Here is a 26,307-nt window from a genome sequence, read left to right as displayed (position 1 = left end):
GCTCTGCTTAGCACATTGCAGTCTTTGTTTATCTGACTATATGCATTCGCATTTATTGTATGCCTGTGATGTGCCAGGGATTGTGCCGAACACCAGAGGAACAATAGGAGTTCCCGCCCAGTGAAAGAGAGTCTTATAAATCAATGTGACCAGCTCCTGTAACAAGAGCAGATGCACAGTGTATTTTGGAAGCATGGAGGAGGAGCACTTGAATTAAGTAATTCAAAGGGCTGTGTTCATTAACAGCAGTTTCATAAGGATTATGCCAACAGTTTGTCTTGCTATTCAACTTATTTTCCTTTACCTTGTTCTTCTTGATTTTCTTCATTCTCTAATTCTTTGGCTGCAAAGATGTCTTTAATGGAAATTAGGTCATTTTTTAAGAGTTCCAGCTTCTCTCCATCAAGTGATGCTAAAAATGACTGAACCTGAAAAAAGAAATAGGTCAGCACAACTGTCATCTTTTCTTCTCATTAGTAACGTTTACATACAGTGGTCCCCAGTTTTCCCAGGACAAAAGTGATTCATGCTGTGGGAGGTATCACTGGGTTGAATGTTGGCTTGATGCATATTAACTGTGCAACTTTGGGCAAGTTAGATAAGCTCTCTGGGTCTCAGTTTTCTCATTTTTAAAGAGAGATTCTTTGTGGAGTAAATGAGATACAAAATGTGAAATACTTTGCACAACTGCACACAGTATGTGCTGCATAAATGGTGGTGGTAGCTCTTCTATCACAGTGGTTAAAAATGCAGTTTGACATCAACCCTGCAGTCAAATGTCAGCTCCTCACTTACTATGACCTTCGGTAACTTATTGAACCTTTTAATGCCTCAGCTTCCTTATCCGTAAAATGGAAACTAATTGCACCTCCTTATAAGGTTGTTTTGAGGGTTAAATGAAGTAATCTACTTAAAATACTTAGAGTGATGCTCAATACTTATAAATATACATGCAGACGGCCAGACACGGTGGCTCACGCCTGTAATCCCAGCACTTTGGGAGGCCGAGGCAGGCGGATCACGAGGTCAGGACATCAAGACCATCCTGGCTGACAGGGTGAAACCCCGTCTCTATTAAAAATACAAAAATTAGCTGAGTGTGGTGGTGCGTGCCTGTAATCCCAGCTACTCAGGAGGCTGAGGCAGGAGAATCCCTTGAACCAGGGAGTCGGAGTTTGCAGTGAGCCGAGATCGCGCCACTGCACTCCAACCTGGTGACAGAGCGAGACTCCATCTCAAAAAATAAATGAATGAATAAATAAATAAATAAATAAGCAAACATGCATCCATATGTAAACATAAATAAATACGCATTGTATAGATGCACATATATACTTGCTAGATGTCAGTTATCACACTGGGTTTACAAAAATGCACAAGACACATTTTTCTTCTCCAACATCTTGCAGTCTAAAGGAGTGAGGCTGTGTCAACCAAGAACAACTATGACAGGCACGAGAGGAGGGTACAGTGGAGGGAAGCACTAGGAAGGGCGCTGTCCTTCCCCCTTGGGGAACTGAAAGGGTACACACAGGGAGGGCTTCACAGAGGAGATGATGCTGGGACTGACGTCATCCCTGCTCACTGTCTTTAGAGCCCCTCTTTTGAAACTATCCTCTGTATACAGTTAACAATTATTTGTACAGGCCAGGCATGGTTGTTCACTCCTGTAATCCCAGCATTTTGGGAGGCTGAGGCGGGAGGATCACTTGAGCCCAGGAGTTTGAGGGCTCAAGCAATCAACATAGTGAGATCCCATCTCTATAAAAAATTTTAAGAAAATTAGCCAGGAATGCTGGTGCACGCCTGTGGTCTCAGTTGCTCAAGAGGCTGAGATAAGAGGACTGCTTGAGCCCAGGAGTTTGAGGCTGCAGTGAAGCATGATTGTGCCACTGCACTCCAGCAAGATCATGTCTCAAAAAAAACAAAAAATTATTTGTACAGATGGTCGCTCATTCTCTGAAGATTGATTTGAATTTCCAAAATGGTAAAAGGGCACAGGGAAGGCACCTTATAAAATATTAAGTATAAGTATAAAGTAGTAAAGTTTTATTTTTTCATTCTGCAGGTCAAACTCTTGCTCTGGAGAGAGAGACAGCAGTGGAGCTGTAGTCCTCTTTGGAATAGGTTTTAATATTCATTATGGTAATAGATGAGCACATCGGGATAAGTGAGAGAGGTAGAGAGGGCATCTGGAATACCAGGACACCATTTTCCTAAAAGTTGCTAAAGCACATTGCCAGGGCATAATGCAGCCAGTGCTGAGGCTCTGGGAGGAAGCTCTGCAGGAAGTCATCAACACAAAACCCATTAGCGTGGAGTTCAGCAGGTGGAAGTAAATGTGCCCAGACTCATGGCTGCACGCCACTCCGTTCTGCCCTGACCTTCTCAGACTCTTCATTTCAGCTCGCACACTCATGTTTAGGGGTCAGGGTCCCAGATGTGCATCAACGTATTCTTAGGCTTCAGATCTATTTTCTAAACTGCAGTTTTCTAACATTAATCATTGAATAAATGTGTTTGAATACCATGCTTAGTGAAAAGGTATGCAGACCTGTGGAACATTTGTGTTTGCCTATGTCTTCTGGCGGATGGCAATCATCTGGAAGGGAGAGCATTGGGGTTTTCCATCTGGGGCACCCCTGGGAAGGGTTCTCTTTAGCGAAGCACTCTTTCGACAGCATCTTTCCACTACAGCATCTCTCCTGCTTTCTCCTAGCTCATTTGCATTATGCCAAGGCCATGTGCATTGAATCTTTAGTTCAATCCAATAATAAATAGGACATAATCACACACTTCTCCATAAATATTTATGGAATGCTGACTATATGCTTGGCACAGTGCTGAGTGTTGTTCAGGACACAGGGTAGAGAGGCTGTCTTATAAATCTTTTCCTTGAAAGGAGGTGTGTGCTGTCATTGTGAAGATTTTTGTTTACTATTTCTAACTGTGGAGTATAATGGTTATGAAAATGATTAGTTTTTCTGTTCTTTTTTTTTTGAGACAGGTCTCATTCTGCTGCCCAGGCTGGAGTGCAGTGGTGCAATCTTGGCTCACTGGAACCTCCGCCTCCCAGGTTCAAGCGATTCTCCTGCCTCAGTCTCCTGAGTAGCTGGGACTATAGGTACACACCACCACTCCCTGCTAATTTTTGTATTTTTTGTAGAGACAGGGTTTCGCCATGTTGGCCAGGCTGGTCTCAAACTCCTGACCTCAAGTGATCTGCCTACCTTGGCCTCCCAAAGTGCTGGGATTACAGGTGTGCCATCGCGCCCAGCCGAAAATGATTAGTTTCTCTTTAACCTTTATCAAACACCGCATCGCCATGCCTGTTGCCATCCTAGAATCAATCTAGTAAAATAGTAACGATAATAATTCCTTGTATTTCCATGATGGGGTCTGAGTTTCAGCCAATGGACTGTCAGCAGAGAAGATGTGCATCATGACTGTCAGCAGGGATGATGTGCATCATTTCTAGGCAAGGCTTTTAAAACATGGGAGTGTCCTCTCTACACTCTCTCTCCTTATGCTGATGTGACTCAGAAGACAATAAGCCCTCAGATGGCAGGGAAATCCAACACTGCCTTTAGGCTTCAACACAGGGGAGTCCCCAGGCCCAAGAAATGGTCCCACCAGAGCCCACATCTCCATTCTAGAACACTCTCCAGGTCACCAAAGGGTCCCTCTCACAGCCTGCATGGAACTCTTCCCTAGGCTGTGCTCCTGACAGTGGGACGGTGCCACTGGCTGTGTATCCCTCAGCCCACGGGATAGCTAAGAGGTGCTGCTTACAGGGGGTATGGCTGGAGCTTGAACTAGGGCATCCTCCCACAGCCACATAATGTTCCCTGGGGTGAGAGATAGAGCTGCAGATAGGAGGCAGGCAGGCTGAAGCAGAGTCTGGGAATTCAAATTTGAGGAGTCTGGGAATTCAAATGGGAACCTGGCCTTCCAGGTCATTATACAAGTATGTTTGTCAAGTTAAGAGGATGGAATACATTTTCTTTAACAATTTGTTTCTAAAGTTCTTTACCTTTTTAATTTTTATTATTTTTGAGACAGTCTCACTCTGTCGCCTAGACTGCAGTGCAGTGGTGCGATCTCGGCTCACTACAACCTCCGCCCTCCAGGTTCAAGTGACTCTCGTGCCTCAGCCTCCCGAGTAGCTGAGATTACAGGGATGTGCCATCACACCCTGCTAATTTTTGTATTTTTAGTAGAGATGGGGTTTTGCCATGTTGGCCTGGCTGGTCTTGAACTCCTGGCCCTCAGGTGATCCACCTGCCTCGGCCTCCTGAAGTGCTGGGATTATAGGCGTGAGCCACTGTGCCCAGCCAGCTCACCCGGTTTTACATCTACCTTAGACCATAGGCAGTGCCACCATGCCTGGCTCTAATTTTTGTATTTTTAGTTGAGACAGGGTTTTGCCATGTTGGTCAGGCTAGTCTCGAACTCCTGGCCTCAAGTGATCTGCCCGCCTCAGCCTCCCAAAGTGTTGGGATTACAGGTGTGAGCCACCGTGCCTGGCCCCAAAATTATTTAACTTTTAAATACTTGGTATGTGTAGGGTTGCCATATAAAATACAGGACGCCTAGCTAAGCTTGAATTTCAGATAAACAGTGAATATTTTCTACATATAAGTATGTGTCCCAAATATTGCATGGGACACATTTATACTGAAAAAGTATTCATTGTTCATCTAAAGTTAAAATATAACTAGTCATCCTGTATTTTTATTCGCTACGTGTGTCAACCTCAGTCTAAGCCTCCATTTGTTTTCTTGCTGGAGGCCTGTGTACCTTGGAACGGGTCTAGTGGAGCCACAAGATGGACACAGCCTGGTTCCTGAAGCCCTAAATGCAGGAATGCTGCCTGCTGACCAGGCACTCCTATCTTGGACTATTACAGGAGTGAAGAATAGCTCTTACTGTTTTTGACCCATACATTTGTAGGACTGTTTATTTATTTATTATGTTTTTTTGAGACGGAGTTTCGCTCTTGCTGCCCAGGCTGGAGTGCAATGGCACGATCTCAGCTCACCACAACCTCCACATCCTGGGTTCAAGTGTTTCTCCTGCCTCAGCCTCCCGAATAGCTGGGATTAAAGGCATGCGTCACCATGCCCGGCTAATTCTGTATTGTTTTTTTTAGTAGAGACGGGGTTTCATCATGTTGGTCAGGCTGATCTCGAACTCCCGACCTCAGGTGATCCGCCTGTCTCAGCTTCCCAAAGTGTTGGGATTACAGGCGTGAGCCACCGTGCCTGGCCTGTAGAACTGTTTATTATAGTACCCATTAACTAATCATTACTAAGTCAAGACAAAAATTTATTTTCCTTACTATGAATATCACAAAAATCTCCAGGCTAGGGAAAGAAAGCAGAGCTTGTGGAGGCAATGGGCAAACTGTGCCCCTCCAAAGGCCAAACCTTCTTCCTAGAAACTAAGTCCTTGGGGGCTCTTTTCCAGGGCCCTGGGGCTGTTTCACAGCTGAGAGCTGTGATGGAAGTCACCACAATGGAATCATTCTCCACCACCATGATATCTTGTAATGCTTTTTTTACAGCAGGGCCACGCTCCCCTGTGATATTTTTAATAACAACAACAAATGTCTATGACATAAGAACGCATATAAAAATCAACTGTCATCAACATGTGTACATTATTCAGTGCTTACTTCCATGTTAGTCATGCTGTTACTAGCTTTCCGTGGATCATCTCATTTAATTCTGTTAATAATTCTGTGAGGTAGGTTTTATTATTCCCATTTCACAGATAAGGAGATTGAGGTAAGGGGGTCCAAAATCATACAGCTTCTGCATGGTGTTTAATTAAATAACGTCTGACTCCAGACCTTGCTTTTTTTTTTTGAGACAGAGTCTTGCTCTGTCGCCCAGGCCAGAACGCAGTGGCACGATCTCGGCTTACTGCAACCTCTGCCTCCCAGGTTCAGGCGATTCTCCTGCCTTAGCCTCCTGAGTAGCTGGTATTACAGGCACCTGCCACCATGCCCAGCTTTTTATTTATTTATTTATTTATTTATTTGTATTTTTAGTAGAGATGGGGTTTCACCATGTTGGCCAGGCTGGTCTTGAACTCCTGACATCAGGTGATCTGCCCACCTCGGCCTCCCAAAGTGCTGGGATTAAGGCATGAGCCACTGCGCCCGGCTAAGAACTGCATTTTCGAGAGCACATCTTACTGGACTATTGGATTCTGAATTTATCGGAGCAATTTTATGACTCTGTAAATTGTAAAGGGCTAACAACAATGCAAAGCCATTGTTGTCAATAGTCATGTGAATGAATTCTGTGCAGTGGGAGGACAACCTCCCCTATGTGGAAAAGCAGGTTTGTGTCTATTGGCACCTTCATATATTTTTAAATTATTACACTTAAGTTCTGGGATACACGTGCAGAACGTGAAGGTTTGTTAACATAGGTATACACGTGCCATGGTGGTTTGCTGCACTCATCAACCTGTCATTTACATTAGGTATTTCTCCTAATGCTATCCCTCCCCTTGCCCCCCACCCCCGACAGGCCTCGGTGTGTGATGTTCCCCTCCCTGTGTCCATATGTTCTCATTGTTCAACTTCACTTATGAGTAAGAACATGCAGTTTTGGTTTTCCGTTCTTGTGTTAGTTTGCTGAGAATGATGGTTTCCAGCTTCATCCATGTCCCTGCAAAGGACATGAACTCATTCTTTTTTATGGCTGCATAGTATTCCATGGTGTATAGCCACATACATATTACTCCACACACATTTGTGCTTCTTTGGCTTTTCCTTTGAATCATTTATAACATCTGCTTGGTTCCCTGAACTAATTAATGAGCTAAATAAATCCTTTAACATAGGTCATTTTGTATCTGTATGAGAGTCCCAATTTTGCCTTTTTTTGAAAATTATTCTTGAACAGTTTAACCACAAGACTTTCCCTGAAGGCTCATGGATAACAAAGAAGGAAATAAACATAGTAACATGTAGCTCCATCATCTGGGGCAGGGGACAATGTCTCCATCCTATTTGGTTCTTGGTTGCCTGTTACGTGGCAGATGTTGTCTTTCTCTGATTAGACAGGCATCAAGAACGGCTCAAAGTCCAAACATAAGAGGATGAGGTCTAGGGAGAGTCAAAAACTACTTCTCCATTCTAAGACTCACTGCCAAATTGAGCTTCTTGTCTAGGGACCTGCCTCTCCTCAATGAATGTCACCACAGCCCTTCCCTCTCTGGAGGCCCAGAGGGTACAGCCTGGTGGCCTCCACTAGAAAACCACTCCGGAGCACAGTCAGCCTGACATCCACAAAACAGCCACATATATACAGTTAAATAAGTCAACAGTTTTATGGTATTTAGAATAGTGGCTATGTAAGTGCCATTAAGTGTTTGCTAAATAAACACACACACACACATGCACACACACACACACACACACACCCCACTATAGACGCTTTAAGGGAAAAAATCACCAAACCCTGCTGACTTTTGCTATTCATCTTTTGTTTTCCTGGGACCAAGTGGAGGAGTATGAATGTGCAGGGCCATTGGGTAGGCTGGGTTTCCCAGGTGTCTGTATGGGAGCATTCCCTAATAGAACCTTAACCTTCAGCAGGATAATCCTGCCCTTTGTGGCCCAGGAGTCCTAACAAGATGGCTGAATAAATAACTATATAACCCACAAGACAAAATATATTAAAACCCTGCAGTCTAAAAGGAACATCAAGTGCTTTGTTTGCATTGGGTAGGAATGAAGATGTGGGCTGGCAGGGCATCTCTGACCTGGGTACTTCGTTACCAAAGGGAGAGAGAGGGCCAGCAGCCGGACAGCCACATTTCTGAGCAGCCTTTTGCACCATGAGGTGGGGGGGATAGTGGTGGCTCTTACTGTGCCGGCCTTTTTGGAGCTGGGGTGGGGTAATAGCTTGGCATAGGACACAGAAGAGATGATACGGAGCTCGAGGGTCATCCCATTGTGCAGTGTTTCTGACCTTAGCACAATAATAATGAGGCTCTAAAAATGAGATCTTTTAACGGCAGATTTTCCAGTTTCTTTCATGTTTAAGCAACACAGGACTAAGCATGCCATTTCAAACGAGTAGTGCAGAAGTACCTTGCTTTCGCTTTCATTGGACAGAATTTCCAGGGCTTCCAGGTGTGACAAGCCTTGATATTCATCAAACAGCATCCCGTAGTGCGCGGTTCTCTCCATCGTGAGCTGCTGTGCCAGTCTCTGCTTCTCCTTCTCCTTAGCTTCCCTTAACATCTGCAGAAATACACAATGTTTGTACTCTGGATGTATATTTAAAAGCACCGTTTCCTGTGTAAGACATGGGGGAGGTGGGGAGGACTGACTTTGTGTTGAAGAGGGGGAGATTCTGGTCACTTTAGAATTTCTAAAAAATGATTTTTTTGATTGATCCTATTGATAACTTTTACATCATATCCTACTTCACATTTTACATGTTCATTATGTGAAAGGCAAAACAAAGCAAAAATTCAATGCCTGGGAATAAACTGGTAAGAAACACACCAAAAGCTTTGACAGTGGTTTCCACTAAGGTGTTTCCCACATGAGTAATTAACTTTCTTATTTTCTTATTATTTTATTTATTTATTTTGAGATGGAGTCTCACTCTGTTGCTCAGGCTGGAGTGCAGTGGCACAGTCTCGGCTCACTGCAACCTCCGCCCCACGGGTTCAAGCGATTCTCCTGCCTCAGCCTCCTGAGGAGCTGGGACTACAGACCCTTGCCACCATGCCCAGCTAATTTTTGTATTTTTTGGTAGAGACAGGGTTTCACCATGTTGCCCAGACTGGTCTCAAACTCCTGACCTCAAGTGATCCTCCTCCCTCAGCCTCTCAACATGCTGGGATTGCAGGTGTGAGCCACTGCATCCGGCCAAATTTCTTATTTTCTAAAGTCCCCAAATTTTCTATAATGAGCGAGTTTTATGTATGCTTGAAAAGTTGAATCTCTTATGACAGGATTAACTTTAAGTCCTGCACCTACACAGACATCAAAGCAGAAATAAGCTGGTCTGATTTTTTCTAAGTTATAATTTTTTACTTTATTTTTTTGAGATGGAGTTTAGCTCTTGTTGCCCAGGCTGGAGTGCAATGGTACGATCTCAGCTCACTGCAACCTCCCCATCCCAGGTTCAAGTGATTCTCCTGCCTCAGCCTCCCGAGTAGCTGGGATTACAGGCACCCACCACCACAGCCAGCTATTTTTTTTGTATTTTTAGTAGAGATGGGGTTTCACCATGTTGGCCAGGCTGGTCTCGAACTCCTGACCTCAGATGATCCACCCAGCTTGGCCTCCAAAAGCGCTGGGATCACAGGCGTGAGCCACTGCACCTGGCCGAGTTTTAATATTTTAAAAATTTTGTGTATGTGGTTATTAAATTTCCTCAATTTAAAAATCAATAAATATAAACTCATAATGTATTTGTCATCATATACTTACTGCAATTAAGAATATTAACTTAGGGCCATGCACAGTGGCTCACACCTGTAATTCCAGTACTTCGGGAGGCTGAGATGGGCAGATCACTTGAGGTCAGGAGTTCGAGACCAGCCTGGAATGGTGAAACCATGTATCTACTAAAAATACAAAAATTAGCCGGGCATGGTGGTGCATGCCTGTAATTCCAGCTACTCAGGAGGCTGAGGCAGGAGAGGCGGAGGTTGAACCCGGAGGCGCAGTGAGCCGAGACTGCGCCATTGCACTCCAGCCTGTGCAACAGAGTGAGACTTGGTCTCAAAACAAAAAAACAAAAAAAAAATTAGCTTATAGATTCTTAAGGCTGGTTTCCAGAAATATGACTGTGAACCAAGTTTCCTCTCCCCATTAATAACTTTTCTCCAGTTATTTTTTGTTGGTTAAGCAAAAAGACAACAAATAAACACAAGTCCATCAGTCACTCTCAATTTTCTGCACTTGCGTTCTTTGATTCTAAGCATCTTTTATGTGATTCCTCATTAAGTTTACTGAGGCATTACGTTTATGGGGTTCTTTAATTTCTGTGGAGAGCACCGTAAAGACACTGGCCACCACCACAAGGTCACAGGGGAAGAGAACTGAAGAATAGACTTTGGTTTTTATTGTGTGCCAGAAAAACAATCAGCCTCATTTCCTTTTGGGTTCTCGAGGTTATCTGCCAAGAACCCACAGGGCCACAAAGAGAATTCTCTCTCCTGTCTGTCTTTAAGACTAAATTAGCACAGACTCTGAATCTTAAAGTTTTTCAAACAACCCAATGAAACCATCACTGGAAAATTTTAACACTGGCAACAAAAACTAATTACCCCCACTGATCTCAGGGCTTGGTGGTGGTAAAATAAAATAACAAAGTGACACTGAAATCACTTCCTTTCTCTACACCAGCTTCCACCTCCGAATGTGGGCTTTGGGAGAGAAGAAAGAAGGGATGAAATTGAAGAGAAAGGGAAAGGGTCACTCTGGAATGATGTGGACTCACTCAAAACTGGGGAGTAGGCCAGGCGCGGTGACTCACGCCTGTAATCCCAGCACTTTGGGAGGCCAAGGTGGGCCGATCACTAGGTCAGGAGTTCAAGACCAGCCTGGCCAATATGATGAAACCCTGTCTCTACTAAAAATTCAAAAAATTAGCTGGGCATGGTGGCGGGCACCTGTAATCCCAGCTATTCAGGAGGGAGGCAGGGGAATCACTTGAAGCCGAGAGGAGGAGGTTGCAGTGAGCCAAGATTGCGCCATTGCACTCCAGCCTGGGTGACAGAGTGAGACTCCATCTCAAAACAAACAAACAAACAAAACAAAACTGGGGAGTGAAATTAAAGCTGCCTAAGGGATAACCAGCTTGACAAGGGATGCTGGTTCTATTTTCCCACTAGAAAAGAAAGGGAAGTGGGTTTCAATAGCAGGGAATGATCCTGGCCTGGAAGAATTCCTGACACAGAGAAGCTATGGAGACTTCCATGTGTGGAATCCAAGGACCCCCTGTCCCCGTGTTATTTAAAGAGTATTCCCTGCGCTTGGCTGGGCGCGGTGGCTCATGCCTGTAATCTCAGCACTTTTCGAGGCCGAATAGGGTGGATCACCTGAGGTCAGGAGTTCGGGACCAGCCTGGCCAACATGGTGAAACCCCGTCTCTACTAAAAATACAAAAATTAGCCGGGCGTGGTGGTGCACACTGTAATCCCAGCTACTCAGGAGGCTGAGGCAGGGGAATTGCTTGAACCCAGGAGGCGGAGTTTGCAGTGAGTCAAGATCGCGCCACTGCACTCCATCCTGGGCGACAGAGTGAGGGCTCTGTCTCAAAAAAAAAAAAAAAGAAGAAGAAGAAGAAAGAAACAAAAAGAAAGAGTATTCCCTGTGCCACTGGGATAAAAATACGTGAGAAACGTAGGTAGTGCATGCGTGCATGCTTCTAGTTTCCATAGTTATATATTTCTTTAGTGTGTAAAGGAAAAATATGTGAGCTTCATCCTTCCAATTGTCCGAAAGACCTTGGAGCCATCCCTGACAACTGCTTTTATCTCACAGCTCACATTCATTCCAACAAGCGATCTGGATCTATCTTCAAATTATAGCCAGAATCAGCCATTCCTCACTACCTACAAGGCCTCCATGCTGCACAGGGCCACCATTATCTCTTGTTTAGATAACAGCAATTGAAAGCGCAATTGCCTCCAGTGGACGGTGTGACAGTGCAACCTGCAGACCTCCCTCCTACTCCTGGGAGCATAAATGCTGGACTTCAAAATCCAGCCTTCAGCCTCCCACAGCTCTTCCCTGCCAATCACTGGTACAGCAGGGCACTAAGGCAGACCTGTTCCTGGAAGATGAGGTCTCCTTTGTCAGTAGCCTTTGGCTGAAGGGCTTTCCCATGGCTTCGCCCAGCCTTTCCCAGGCCGCACTGCAGTCTGGGACACTTTCACCCATTTTTCTCACCCTCTTCTCTTCACTGGGGTGGGACCGGCATCCTGGTCTAATGGTTCTCCCAGCCTTCCTGGGCTCCCTCCCCATTTTCTCTCACACAAGCACTTCCCCTAATGAAATCCTTGCATGTTTAAGCCCATCTTGGTGTCTGTTTCTGGGAGGGCACAGACCGATAGTCACTCTAACCAGTCTCCCTGCCCTTGGTCCTCCCAGCCAATTTTCTACCCAGGAACTAGAGTGGTCCTGTTAAAGCACAAATCAGATTCTGTCACTTCTTTTCTCAAAATGCTGCAATGGTTTCCCCATTTCACTAACAGTCAAACCCAAGGTCCTTATGAATGTCTGCCATGATCTGCTATCACCTACTCCCTCTCACCACTCTGATGTCCTCCTCAACAGCTCTCGCCCGGAGCCCACACCTCTCCATCATGGGCATCCTGCTGTTCTGTGTTCATACCAGACACTCCTGACGCAGGGCCTTTGTGTGAGTTCTCCCTCGGCCTGGAATGAGCTTTACTCAGGTTCCTGCATTGCCAATGCTCTCATCTCCTTCAAGGATTTGCTCACATGTCATCATCTGCCCAAGGCCCCCTCACTATCCTACTTAACACTCAGCCTGCCCCTCACACCCATATTTCTGATTCCTGATCACCTCTTCCTGTTCTACTTTGTCTTTTTCCCCATGGCACTCCCTCGTCACTTTCTGAAATACCAGATATTGCCTTCCACATCCCCTCTCTGTGAGGCTGGAAGTAAGGCATTTCAAGATGATGAGGCCAGAAGATGTGGGCTCAGAAGTGTGCTACCCATGAGAGCCCCCTGGGACGAGCCTCCTGTGTGAGCAGGAATGTTCATGCTGCACTTTGTGGAGCGAAAGGTAAACCTTTTTGTTCTAAGCCACACTGATACTTGGGGGTGGTTGTTCTTTCATGACATCTAGTGCTAATTACCTAACTAATACTAATCTATTTTCCTTTTTCTTCTTCTTCTTTTTTTTTTTTGAGATGCAGTCCTGCTCTGTTGCCCAGGCTAGAGTGCAGTGGCACAATCTCAGCTCACTGTAATCACCATCTCCCTGGTTCAAGCAATTCCCCTGCCTCAGCCTCCCGAGTAGCTGGGATTACAGGTGCTTGCCACCACATCCGGCTAATTTTTTTTTTTTTGTATTTTTAGTAAAGACAGGGTTTCACCATCTTGGCCAGGCTGATCTCGAACTCCTGACCTCAGGTGATCCGCCCGCCTCGGCCTCCCAAAGTGCTGGGATTACCAGCATGAGCCACTGTGCCCAGCCATCTATTTTCTTTTTCAAGGAGCAGCAGGGTGATGGTCTAGATGATCCTGCAAAGTCCCTCCCTGGACTATAACATCGGAGTGCTCATACTTGGGTTATTCCAGAAGAGACAAGAAGAAATAGCCTAAAACAAAAGCTTCTAGGGGTTGCCATGAACATATTCTCAGTGATAGCTGTTCATGAAGGCAACCTTCATGGGTTCCTAGTACCAAGTCCTGCCTGTGACATTTACAAAATCCACTGCTGCATCAGCTGCCTCTGATTTCAGGAAAGCACAGAGACCTGGTGTATCAGTCTCTCGTGGAGGAGGTGGACTGGGGCATGCCTGGACTGTGGGGTAAGTTAGGCATGTTCCATCTGGAAAAGCAAGTTTAATATTAGAGTCATATTTGGAAAACAAGACAAATATTATTTCCAATTTTCTTAACTGTTGTAAGTAAGCAAAGACAGATTGAATTCTTTGTTTTATGTTTTGCAAGAAGGGCTGGAAAACTTTAGTGCTGCAAGTGTGAGAGGAGAAGACCATCCTTGCACATATCAAGAGAAATAGAATTTAAAATTCCAATGAGATACCATTTCCACCTATTATACCGACACATAATAATGGCAATGACAGCAACTAACATTTCTGAATGCTTACTAAGAGCTGGGTTCTATTCTAACTCAGCATATCCTCACGACAAAGTTATTGGTAGGTACTTAAATTATCCCCAGTGTACAGATGAGTAAGCTGAGGCACAGAGGGGCTAAGTAACTTGCCCAAGGTCACACAGCTACTAAGTGGTAGAGATGGGATGCATACCATGACATAAATGGATCATCTTCAAGAAATAATATTAAGTGAATTAAGCAAGGAACAAGAGTGTGTTTAGTATGCCACCACTGGGTTGAAAAAGTATGTGTGTATTTATGTGCATGTCTATCCACATGCATACATATGTACTTTTACATCTGTATATTTATGTATAGCTGCATCTATAGATCTATATCCATATCTCTATGCGGTCTCTGATAGACTCCTTAAGAAACTGTTAACTGGTTGTCTCCTCTGAGGAATTAAGTGACTGGGGAAACGGGGGTATTAGAAGCTCAGTTTTCTCTCTCTGCTCTTTGGTGTCATTTGATTTGAATCACATGCTTTAAATGAGCTATTCAAAAAGATAAATAAAAAATTTATTTACTTTATTGACTGAAAGAAAAAATTGCAAAAGTATATAATCCAACCTGAGACAAGGAAACAGTTCTCTCCATGAGCGTCTTGGTCCGCTTAAAGCCCGGGTCACTTTCCGCAAGGACATTCATGGTTTTCTTGCCGATGAATTCCAACGCATCAAGGCCTCCAGTTAAGACACTTTTACCCTGCAGATGAGATAACTGCATGAGATTAGATGTTTAGGTTTTGCTGTTTCGCAGCGGTCAGCAACTCCTAGGTAACTGGCACTATCTTCAAATATTAAAATCAATATAAAGTCATAATTTTTTCTCATCAGATTTATCATCCATTTAATCCTATTTTCGTTTCCTTGGAAAAGCATATGTTATATAATTTGTAGGACATACAATGTTATTAAAAACTGATGCTTAGAAAAAAAACAAAGCACATAAAATAAAATTATTCCCACAAAGGGATTAATTTTACGGGCTCTCTGTGTATGAATGGATGTGTATCTAAGACATAAAATTAACATAAAATAAATTGCTAAGACATAAAATTAACATAAAATAAATTGCTGTTTCTGTTTAAAAATTTTTTTAACCCAAGTAACAGAGTTGCTTAGAGCAGTCTATTAAAATGTCAAATAGTCCTGCTAATTTAGGGAATTCTTTAATCTAGGGCCCTGGAGGGTAAGACCCTCAGGCTGTTTCAGATGGTTCTTGCATACTCTCAGAAACTAGCAATAACTGCCTATAATTAGTATATCCATGAAATAAGACAGGTTGATTTCCTTGTACTTCTGGCTTTAGAAACTGGTGTATTATATAGCTATCCTCCTGCAAATCCCTTTGTCAGTCATTGTTGCTTTTTTTAAAAAATTAAAATAACCCAGACTTACTCACACATAAACTATTCAAGTGAACAGAACTGCGTACATTTCTTTGCAACTCTTTCATACATACACTCCAACTGTATAACTGCAATTATAATATGCATACATCTGTGTTTTTCCCCACCATATATAAAAATGATATAAATTGTATTTTATTATGATATTATTACTGATATGCATTTTCCAATCTTCATAATTATCATTTAAATAGAAATATTTAATTTCATAGAATTAATATACTTTATTTTCATCTTGGGTATTTAGACTTTGTTTTTAGATTTGGGAGCCAACCAGTAATCATGCTGTAAATCAGTTTTCAGTGCGCACACTTCGGGGGGATGATGGGACAGCAGCAATTCACACTTCTGTGTAATTTGACTTAGTGCCTGCTAACATCCTATGAAAAATTATTTTATTGAGAATAAAATGGTGGAAGAAAGGACACAGGGATTTGTGTTAAGGATAGACTTGGAGGGGTAGTGTCTGGAACTTGGGAAAAAGGGGTCAAGAAGGTTGGAGAGAACACAGAAAGGAATGTGAGGCTGCTGAAGACAAACTCAGAGTGCCCTCTTGGTAGCTCAGATAGGCCGTGCATTCATTTCTTATACCAGAGATACTGACAGAGTTCCATCCATCTCCCATCCTACAAACCCCCCACGGGGGTGGTTGATTTGTATTGCTATTTGACTCCTAAGACAGATTTGCTGCTCCTCCTTACTTCACCCCACCCCAGTATAGAGGTCCTCAAATAGCAAGGAGAAGACCAGTCATTTTCTATATTTCTGGCATGTCCTGACCCCAAGGTCTGGGTGAGATCCTCTCATGTTTGACCGCAGCCCTCACCTCTTCCCGAATTACATTGTGTTTATTTGTTCAGTTGCCTCAGTCCTCTGGGATATTGTGCCCTCTTGTTTGCCAGCATATATCCAAGATCTAGCATAGATACTGGAACATGGTGAGGGCTAATCATGTTTGTGTTGTTGCTTTTCTTTTAATGAATGAATGAATGAACGAATAAATGAGACACGAGCCATATTTTTAGAAAAACTAGTTAGTTTACATAGTAAGAAATACACCTTCACACCTGTAATCTCAGCATTTTGGGAGGCCGAGAAGGGAGGATCACCTGAGGTCAAGAGTTCAAGACAAGCCTGGCCAACATGGTGAAACCCCATCTCTACTAAAAACACAAAAATTAGCTGGGTGTGGTGATGGGCACCTGTAATCCCAGCTACTTGGGAGGCTGAGGTGGGAGAATCACTTGAATCAGGGATGCGGAGGTTGCAGTGAGCCGAGATCGCACCACTGCACGCCAGTCTAGGGGACAAGAGTGAGACTCCATCTCAAAAAAACAAAAGAAAAAACAAAATAAATCTTTGCTCCCTGACCCTGAGGACCAGCTACCTGCCTTATCTCAGTTGAGGTGCCTCCCCTTTTTTCATTATTCACCAATGTTTTGCTGCTAATATTGAGCTTCTTTTAAGAGGTAGGCAGGGATCTGGGGGGATACACTTAGGGTGATATAAGGAAGAGGAAGGGTGGGAATGAAGAGGTAGGGATGGGGGAAGAACGCTGGTCTCTGGAAACACTTCAGAAACATATTTGGGCTGTTTTTCCTGTCTTGTAACTGGTACTTTTTATTTAAACGGTTTAATGCTTTTTCAAACTCAGGGATAAGATAAGCAGAGCATTTAGGAAAAACAGCTGTCCCAGCTCTGATAAAGAGTTCTCTCCCCTCAACCAGAGGCTGTCCTTGCCGCAGCTGGAAAGGACACTGTTAAATCAGACTGAAAAATGTTCCTTCCGAACAGCTCCCTTCTTTTAAACATAAAATATATTTCATTTTGCCCTTATTATTTTGAATCCAAGGTTACGTCTACTTTGTAGCAGAAAACATTAAAAAAAAAACCATAATCCAAAGTTCTGAGCAAGGCCATCGTTTCTCTGATGTATCTGGGTCACTGGTAAATGGAAATATCAAAAGAAGGCCCTGGGAAATACAGGGGAAAGAGAGGAAGCAGCCAGCGACTCACTGTGTTTTGAACCACATTGGTGATGGCAGACAGCATACCCCGAGAGGCCGATGAAGGGGAAGTGGGTGGGCTTTCTGCAGGGCCCTGATCTGTGGCTGCATCTGTTACTAAAGAGAAAAAAGAAATCCTTTAAGAGTTCATGTTGCTGATCTGAACTTGGAAAACCTCTGATTATGCACATGGTGTAATAAAGTCCAAGAACACCCAGATGAGACACATCACTCACTTTCAGGGACTCCGTTTTCAGTATTTGGTTGGGCCCCTTCAGAAGATCCAGAATTTACACCATGAATCCGTAGAGTGGCCCCTGCTTTTTCCTTGACTGCCGTCAATCCATGACCTGTTGGAAATAAAAATATGGTTCATGGATACATTAGAAATCCATGGTCTGCAAATCCTCCACCGAATCTTACAAAGCTGTTTCAAGTTGTAGAAGTACAACTTTCTTTTTTTTTTAAAAAAAAAAAAAAGATGGAGTCTTGCTCTGTCACCCAGGCTGGAGTGCAGTGGTGAAATCTTGGCTCACTGCAACCTCCGCCTCCCGAGTTCAAGTGATTCTCCTGCTTCAGCCTCCCTAGCAGCTGGGATTACAGATGCACACCACCACGCCCGGCTAATTTTTGTGCCTTTAGTGGAGACTAGGTTTCACTAAGTGTTGGCCAGGCTTGTCTCGAACTCCTGACCTCAGGTGATTGGCTCACCTCTGCCTCCCAAAGTGCTGGGATTACAGGTGTGAGCCATCGCACCTGGCCTGTAGAAGTACATCCTGATTGAAAGAAAGAGGAATCCCTGCTCCCTGAGATGTGGGTTCCAATATGAGCTCAGTTTCACCCCTGCCTGGTTGAATGACCTTGGAGAAGTTACCTAGCCTCTCTGTGACTCAGTTTCCTCATTGAGTTATTGTGACGTGCAAATGAGATACACGTAGGTAAAGTGCTCCCGGATGCTTCACTGTTTGCTTTTGCTTCTCACACCACCTAGCTATCAACCTGGAATTCTAAGCTCAACACAGTCTTTGTATAGTGTACCTGTCCCATCCTCTTTACTCTTTTGTAAGCTCCTTACGGAAGATATTCTTCATTCATTTTTTTGATTCCTTGCAGGCTTAGCACATTGCAGATGATCAATTAATATTGGTTGGATTGAAATCACCTGAACCTCAGAATATTTCTTTAAAGCATTAGGCCTTCCTTTGGGCATGGAGAATGAAGGTCCTGGAGCCGACATTCAAAAATCAAAAGGCAAGTCAGTGGAGAAACCAGGAAGGCCACCCAACAGCCCCGACAGTTGTCTTAATAATGATATAAATCAACTTTAACAGCAGTCAGGCAGGTGAAGAGCACAGGTTTTACTCCATCTAAGCAGGGATAATACCCTTGTTCCCCGAGCCAGGCAGAGCGGTTATTCAATAACTATTTGGTAAATACAGAGCTGACCTTCCTACCCACATGGAAAAACCCCAACCTTTGACCCCAAACTTTGACCTGATAGGGACATAGTCTTGTCTACATTTTATTCTGGAGAGATTTTCCTCCCTTTGAGGCCTTCACGATGAGCTATAGCTTTTCTGAGTTGTCAAACCGTTGAAGGAATGAATAGCCTACGGATGGTCCAAAGTGGCTGTCTGACTTCTTGAAGGAGAAACAGCACAGGCTGCCATCATCACAGAACTCCCCATCCCCTGAGCACTCACGGAGAAAATGAAAGATTTCTCTCGGGACCTGGGTAACCTCAGGTTGCTAAAACACAAGGCAGTAATATGAGGAAAAACGTCCCAAGTCCCAACAGAATTTGAGAGCTAACTAGAACCACCTAGTCTTAGAAGGCACTGTTAAAATAACCAATTGCCCATTTCCTGAATAAGAAAGGGGAAGACATGGATGACTCCCAAACCTAAAGAGTAGCATTTTAGCAGTTGTAACCTTATTTATCCTAGTGATCTTAGCATAAACAAGGCACTGATATTTGACAAATGTAGAAGGAATTATGTCCAATGGAAATCACCTGTCCTTATACACTACCTAGAAAACCCTGAAACGTAAACATTATTTACAACTGTAATCACATATAGAAATACGTGTTTATAGTCATGTGCAGATCATTAGACACAGTTCAAATTAATTACTGAGTTACTTGAAAAAATAAAGGTGTACTGCGACTGTTAAGGCTTGAATTAATTATCTCTAGCGTCCAATGAATTTCAAGCATTTCAATGGAAACTTATTGAAGTTTCAATAACACATTTAAGTTAGAGGATAGAATATCTTACTCTTTTACATACTGAGTCCAACTTCCCTGCCATTAAAAATATATATATGCATTTTCCAAAAGGAAATAATGTGCCTCCAAATCTCAACCTATGATTCTCATCTAGATTTCTGAGAGCCAAAATCAAGGAAAAAAATGAGGTCAAGGAGGCTGGGAGGCACCATCTTCTCTGTCTTCTTTGCTTAAGCCACTCAAGAAAGATGATCACACATCCTTCCCTGAGACTGTTTCAGGAGATAATGAAACTCATATTCAGTATCTCTTCTTTCACCTTCTCCGTCCCTTGCAGGTTAGGATAATGTCTGGTTCTTTTTGCAGGAAGAATGGCTTCTCGCCATCTCAGAACATAAACGATCACAGATATGTATACATGAGCCGCCTCTAGAAAAATCACTTTGTTACTAGAAGGAAATACGATTTTATCTGCATATAAATGGGATCTATCTGTTTAACAGACATCAAAATAGGCTGCTATTCCAACTACATTTTCTTATTAACAATTCTTTTTCTGAATTTTTTGTTAGGGAAAGTACCCTTTTACTGCATTCTACTAGAAATATAAAGTTCAGCTTTACAAAAAAAAAGAAACAAAAAATAAATATAAAGTTCAGCTTTATATTTATGTATGAGCTATCATTTTTCACAGCTAAGGTTTTAGACACTGTGCCACACCTTACCCTAAAGAGTAACCTCTAAAACTTTACTTAGTGTGACATCTAGTGTCCAGAGCAAGAAAATAATAATATGAAGTCACTGTTGCCTTTTGATTGGGAGTGATTTCATCTCCAGAGGTACTGACTGGGACCTACTAATAAGAGAAAAACGACAAATATGAATAATACTATAGGGTACAGTTCATGGATTAATTTCTTCATGTGTCATCCCAAACCCCAAGTATCCCCAAAATCTGAAACCCCTCTAAATTCCATGGTTCTAAAGATGGAATATCCTCTACTCTTTGGCTGACTGCAATAGAAGGTGAGTGCTGCAAAGAAGATGAGAATGTCATACAAATGCTTTGATAATGTATCATTTTAAAATAAATGCTGAACGATTGGCTGGTATTTAATTTACCACCTATACTCGAATGGAAAATACCTTAAACTTAGGAGTCAGGAGTCTTGTGGAGGATTTCTGCTCCCATCATTTATGAGCTGTGTAATGCTGGTGAGCTACTTAACCTCTCTGAGTCTCTGCTGCTGTGCATTCTCTGAAAGGAGGATTACCTCTCAGAGTTTTGCGAGATTATTGAGAAGAAACATGTGAAATCTCTGCTATGGCCGACATTTATTGAGCACTTACTATGTCCTAACACTGTACTAAATACTTTTAGTACAGTACATTATCTCATTTAATCTTCTCAATGATCTTATGAGGTAAGGGATATTAGTATACTCATTTCACAACTGAGAAAACTGAGACCTGGTGAGGCGAAATCACTTTCCCAAGGTCCTAAAGCCAATCAGTGACAAAGGCAGGATTCCAACTCAGTCCTTCTGACTCTAGAACCCACATGTGTAATCATTATGTTATGTTAAGAAAGTTTTATGTGTCATTTATAGTTGATTAAATGTCATTTTAATCCCATTTCTGTAACTCCTTGGAAATCAGATCCTTGGTTTGGAGCTTCCTACTTTTTAAAACATTGTTTTATTCTAAAGTGCACTTGACTTACCTTACCTTGACCAAAGAACAAGGTGAAGATCACCTCCAGGGTGAAACCTGACTCTAACCCTCTCCCTGTCAACTGTGTCTAGTGATGGCATAGCTTAGTGTTTTTAGGATCATCCCTGTGCTGTGCAGGCTGTATTCTCAAGACACTGTGTAGGGCTATCTTACACATCCACTTTGATCTTTTTCTTCCCGCAAAGCACTGTGATCTTTTGAAGCTCTCTTCTTGTGAATTCCGCCAGGATCAAAAAGCCATTGAAGGGAAGTCTCTCCTCTTTCTGGAAAGATGAAATAACTGCTGGCTGTGCTGGACCGGGCATGGTGGCTCACGCCTGTAATCCCAGCACTTTGGGAGGCCGAGGTAGGCGGATCACCTGAGATCAGGAGTTCGAGACCATCCTGGCCAACATGGTGAAACCCCACCTCTACCAAAAATACAATACAAAATTTGCCGGGTGTGGTGGCAGGCGCCTGTAATCCCAGCTACTTGGGAGGCTGAGGCAGGAGAATCGCTTGAACCCAGGAGGCAGGGGTGCAGCGAGCTGAGTTTGCACCATCGCACTCCAGCCTGGGTGACAGAGCCAGACTAGGACTCCAGCTCAAAAAAAACCAAGAGAATATGCTGGGAAGTTCTCTCTGACCAAGTGGTAACTCAGGGAAGCAACAGCAGTTCTCTGCAGCACCCTGGATGACTGGGTAGCTCAATGGGTACTTCCTATTGGTCCCATATGCTAAAGGATCACGAGAAGGGCCCACGCTAACTCATCAGGAAAGTTTCTCCCTTTTAGCTTGTTTTATTTTTTAAGACAATATTTCCTTCTTTTTCTTATTTTAACTTTCTCTTTCTCCTTCTTTTTCAAAAAATGAATGTATTAAAAAGAGACTTTTAAAAATCCCATAATATCACATCTCTGATATATCTGGTTGAATTTTTACTCCATTTTTTTTTGTGGTAAAATGCACATGACATGCATTTTACCATCTTAACTTTTCCTACCTGAATAGTTCAGAGATACCAAATACCTTCACAATATCATGCAACCATCACCACCATCCATCTCCAGAACTTTTTCCCTTGTATAAAATGGAAACTCTATACCCATTTAAACAATAACTCCCCACTCTCCTCTTTTACCAGCCCCTGGCGACCATCATTCTACATTCCAGTAGTCAGAACGTTCTCAAATCTCTATGATTTTGACTATTTCTAAGTGCCTCAAAGAAGTGGAATCACACGGTATTTGTCTTTTTGTGACTGGCTCATTTCACTTAGAATAATGTCCTCAAGGTTCATCCATGTTGTAACATATGTCAGAATTTCCTTCTTTTTAAAATCTGAATAATATTCCCTTGTATGTAAAGACCACATTTTGCTTTTCCATTCATCTGTCGACAGACACTTTGGTTGCTTCTGTGTTTTAGCTATTGTGAATAATGCTGCTATGATCATGGGTGTACAAATATCTCCTTGGGACCCTGCCTTTAATTCTTTTGGAAATATAATCAGAAGTGGAATTGGTGGATCATATGGTAATTCTGTTTTTAGTTTTTTGAGGAACTGTCTTCCACAGCAGCTGTACCATTTTATAACCCCACCAAGAGTACACAAGGGTTCCAGTTTCTCCACATCCTCACCAACGCTTATTTTCTGTTTTTTTTTTAAATAATCGTCATTCTTATACTGAAATATTAGTGGTAAAAAAAATTTTCAAAACGTCATTCTAATGGGTGTGAGGTAGTATCTCATCACAGTTTTGATTAGCATTTCCCTAATGATTAGTGGTGTTGAGCATGTTTTCATGTGCAGATTTAAAAAATAAAAATTTCATAATATTAGCAAATCCAAAGAGTATAGAAACATAGATAACAGAAGGTGGGCCAGCCTCTTTCTGCTTAGATAGATTTCAGTAACGTAATAAGCAATAGAGTGTATGAACTTATAAGGTCCTGTGGAAATAATTAAGGCCTGCAAAAACTGTTGGCTTTAAAAGAAAAAAAAAATTGCAAATTAGATAGTAATTAATATTTACTTAAATGTATTCAAAATGTAATATTGGATCAGCTGGTCTATTATCATTCAAATAAATTCAACTCCTACATAGTTACATATGTGTGTGTGTGTAGGAAATGTAATGAAAAATGTGGGTACATTTTAATGTATTTGCTCTGATATAGGAGTGACTTCTAAAAAAAGCAATGCTTGGAGCTTTTGAAAGACTTCCTTCTAAAGATAACAATTCTAATTATTTCTTGTGATTCCTTTCAAGAATATAAAAGCATATTTACCTACATATAAGTCTTCTGGACCTGGCTTTTCCCATTTGGCAGTTCACAGTTGAAGTCTCAGCACACACAGATAGTGCTGTGTGCTATGTGCTGCCTGGAATCACAGTGCTCATTCTCCTTGATTCTGGGAGTGTTGTCTACTGACAGCGCTCAACTAAATAAATGCCTCCCTTTGAATTGCCCTTGACCAAAGGGAGTTGGTTCCACCAAGACTATACTACAGTGACTGGTCAATGAGGGAGCTGTTGATATAAAGGCCCAGTGCTGTGGATTAATGGAAGACATCTCCTAAGAGTCATCCCAAACCCCAAGCTCCCAATGGGATAGGTTAAGACCTCTGCTGTAATGACACTGCAGTTCAGCTTCTCCCTTGGCTCAGTTTTGCTTCCCAATCCTTTGCTCTCTTGCAAAGCTTGTTCCAGAAAGCACTTCACAGTAAAACTCCAGCACACAATTTCTGCCTCATCCCTCTGTTGGGCATCCAACCTAGAAAACTGATCTACCTTGGTCTTTTTAATGGCTGCATAGTATTCCACGGAATGGAGATAGATATATCTATATCTGTCTATATATATATATTACATATATATGAAACATATACTACATATATAACATATATTACATATATAACAATATATATTACATATATAACATATATATTACATATATAATATATAACATATATAACATATATATTACACACATATATAAAGTACTGACTGTGTTTCAGACTCTTCTATCGATGAGTTCAAGATATTATAAAAAGTTGTGAAGAGCAATTGTTCAGAAAAGCACAAGTTGATACTGCCATGCTCAACCAAAGCGAACTACAGCGCAGCAAAAAGGGAGCCAATCTACCTTCCTTTGGAATAGTCTTTCCTCTCCATATGATGGTTGATGTCCACTCTGTAATCAGATGCTTACTTCCCTTTAGGCTCAAAATAGACAAGAAGTGTTACTGAACTGATGATATTTGCCCAGAAGTCCAACAGAAACTCATTAACCCCTGTGTTTTATTCATAGAATCTAAAGGACGATGGACAAACTCTAAGCATTATTCCTATTCTCTTTGTCTCATTGCTCCTTGAGAAATTTCATATCATCAGCAATGTCACCTTCAAAAATGAATCCATGCGCTATCGACGGTGATTTATACAGTGACGATTTCTCATCGTAGTATCATTTTGACAAGTTTGCCATTCTCTGTAATAAACACTGTCATTTCTGACAGGGCTGCTAGAAGAGTTTCATTAAAATGTGCAGAAGGAAAAAACTATGTACCTTGGGAGAGGATGAGGAAGGGGAACAATGATAATTTTGGAAAAAGTAAATATACATATCAGGTACATTCCGTACACACCAACCCTCAACCTCAGGTACTCTTGCATAAGATGTTTAAACTCATAAAACTGTCAAAACTAGAATTTCAAATAAACATTTAAGCCTTCGGTGGTATCTAGAAATAAATTACTCTATTCTACTATAGAGCTCTTCCTTTTGTACACTTATATATGTTTTAGCATTGTTGACTTTCATTTTGACTACTGGTCTATCACTCTTAGCCTAGTAATACATTTTAGGAACAAGTCAGGTCTATAAGATCCTGTGGGATTTGGAACTACTATCAAAACCCTCTTTTCTTTTTTCTTTCTTTCTTTTTTTTTGAAACAGAGTCTTGTTCTGTTGCCCAGGCTGGAGTGCAGTGGTGCAATCTTGGCTCACTGCAACCTCCATCTCCCAGGCTCAAGTGATTCTTCTGTCGTAGCCTCCAAGCAGCTGGTACTACAGGGGCATGTCACCACACCCAGCTAATTTTTGTATTTTTTTTTTTAGTAGAGATGGGGTTTTGCCATGTTGGCCAGGCTGGTCTTGAACTCCTGACCTCAAGTGATTCACCTGCCTCAGCCTCCCCAAAAACCCTCTTTTCTAAAATGTTTTCTACTCTTGTGTCTGCCTGGAAATAATAACCAAGCTTACTTCATTTCACAAACTTGTCCAAAGGCATGGGTGACAGGTGATCAAATCTTCTAAGAATGTGATGACAGTGTAGCTGTAGTTGAGCCTAATGCAAGAGTTAAGTCCTCTCCAAAAATAATTGTTGGCTGAAAAATGTTTGATTTTGTATAAGCATTAGGAAGGTCACTTTTTCTCGTTTTCCCTTAACCTCAGAGTCAAAGAGTATTGAGGCAAAAGATAAAATATAAAAATAAAGAGTAGACATAATTTCAATTAGTTTTCTGTATTTTTCCACTTAGCACAGTGGGCACAAATATCTTTCTCCTTCTATGCATAGACACAGGATATGGTATCAACATATTCTGGAAGTTGGAAGAGACCTTAGAATTTCTCCAGTTTTTTCACCCACGTTTTTCCATACAAAGAACCTGAGTCTTAGGTTAAGGGCACAGTGTAGCTAGTTAGTAACAGTGCCTTGTGATCACAAGTTAGCTGCATTCAGGACCAGGTCTCAGGTCTTATGACTCATGATACAGTGCTCATTCCAAGAGATTACCATTTTTCAATTGTTTCTATTCTCCTATTACTCTCCTGCCAACTCTCAACAGTTCTAACTATTCTAACTGCAGTTTTTCAACAACTGTAAGAGGTAATGGTTTCCATTTCTAGTGCTCAATTGACAGCTCTGTGTTTTGTTAATGTCTATATGTTTTGCACCCCTGTCTGCAGTTGGAATTACCCTGGGGGTATACATGAGGTTTCTGAGTGGAAATCAATTGCAATTGAACATGTGGTTATTTTCTTTCCTTACTTTCCACAGGCAATTTA

General features: G+C 42.2%; 1 protein-coding gene across 3 annotated transcripts in view; it reads right to left on the bottom strand.

Moving 5' to 3' along the window:
• The window catches only part of FAM114A1 (family with sequence similarity 114 member A1), a 78,134-nt gene that overhangs the window by 22,974 nt on the left and 28,853 nt on the right, over positions 1–26,307 (bottom strand). For 2 of the 3 annotated variants that reach the window (XM_019025883.4, XM_031010418.3), the window contains 5 exons: positions 17,525–17,638; positions 17,299–17,405; positions 14,442–14,576; positions 8,114–8,266; positions 305–428 (listed from right to left, as the gene is read on the bottom strand). In XM_019025883.4, the coding sequence (XP_018881428.2) occupies positions 305–428; positions 8,114–8,266; positions 14,442–14,576; positions 17,299–17,405; positions 17,525–17,638 (633 nt within the window). Of the gene's footprint in view, positions 1–304; positions 429–8,113; positions 8,267–14,441; positions 14,577–17,298; positions 17,406–17,524; positions 17,639–26,307 lie in introns of those variants that run through there. The other variant, XM_031010419.3, reaches the window with a different exon arrangement.

The sequence above is a fragment of the Gorilla gorilla genome, chromosome 3 (assembly GCF_029281585.2).
Source record: "Gorilla gorilla gorilla isolate KB3781 chromosome 3, NHGRI_mGorGor1-v2.1_pri, whole genome shotgun sequence".
NCBI lineage: Eukaryota > Metazoa > Chordata > Mammalia > Primates > Hominidae > Gorilla > Gorilla gorilla.
Note: the sequence above shows the minus strand (reverse complement) of the source record. Positions and strands in the feature narration are given on the sequence as shown.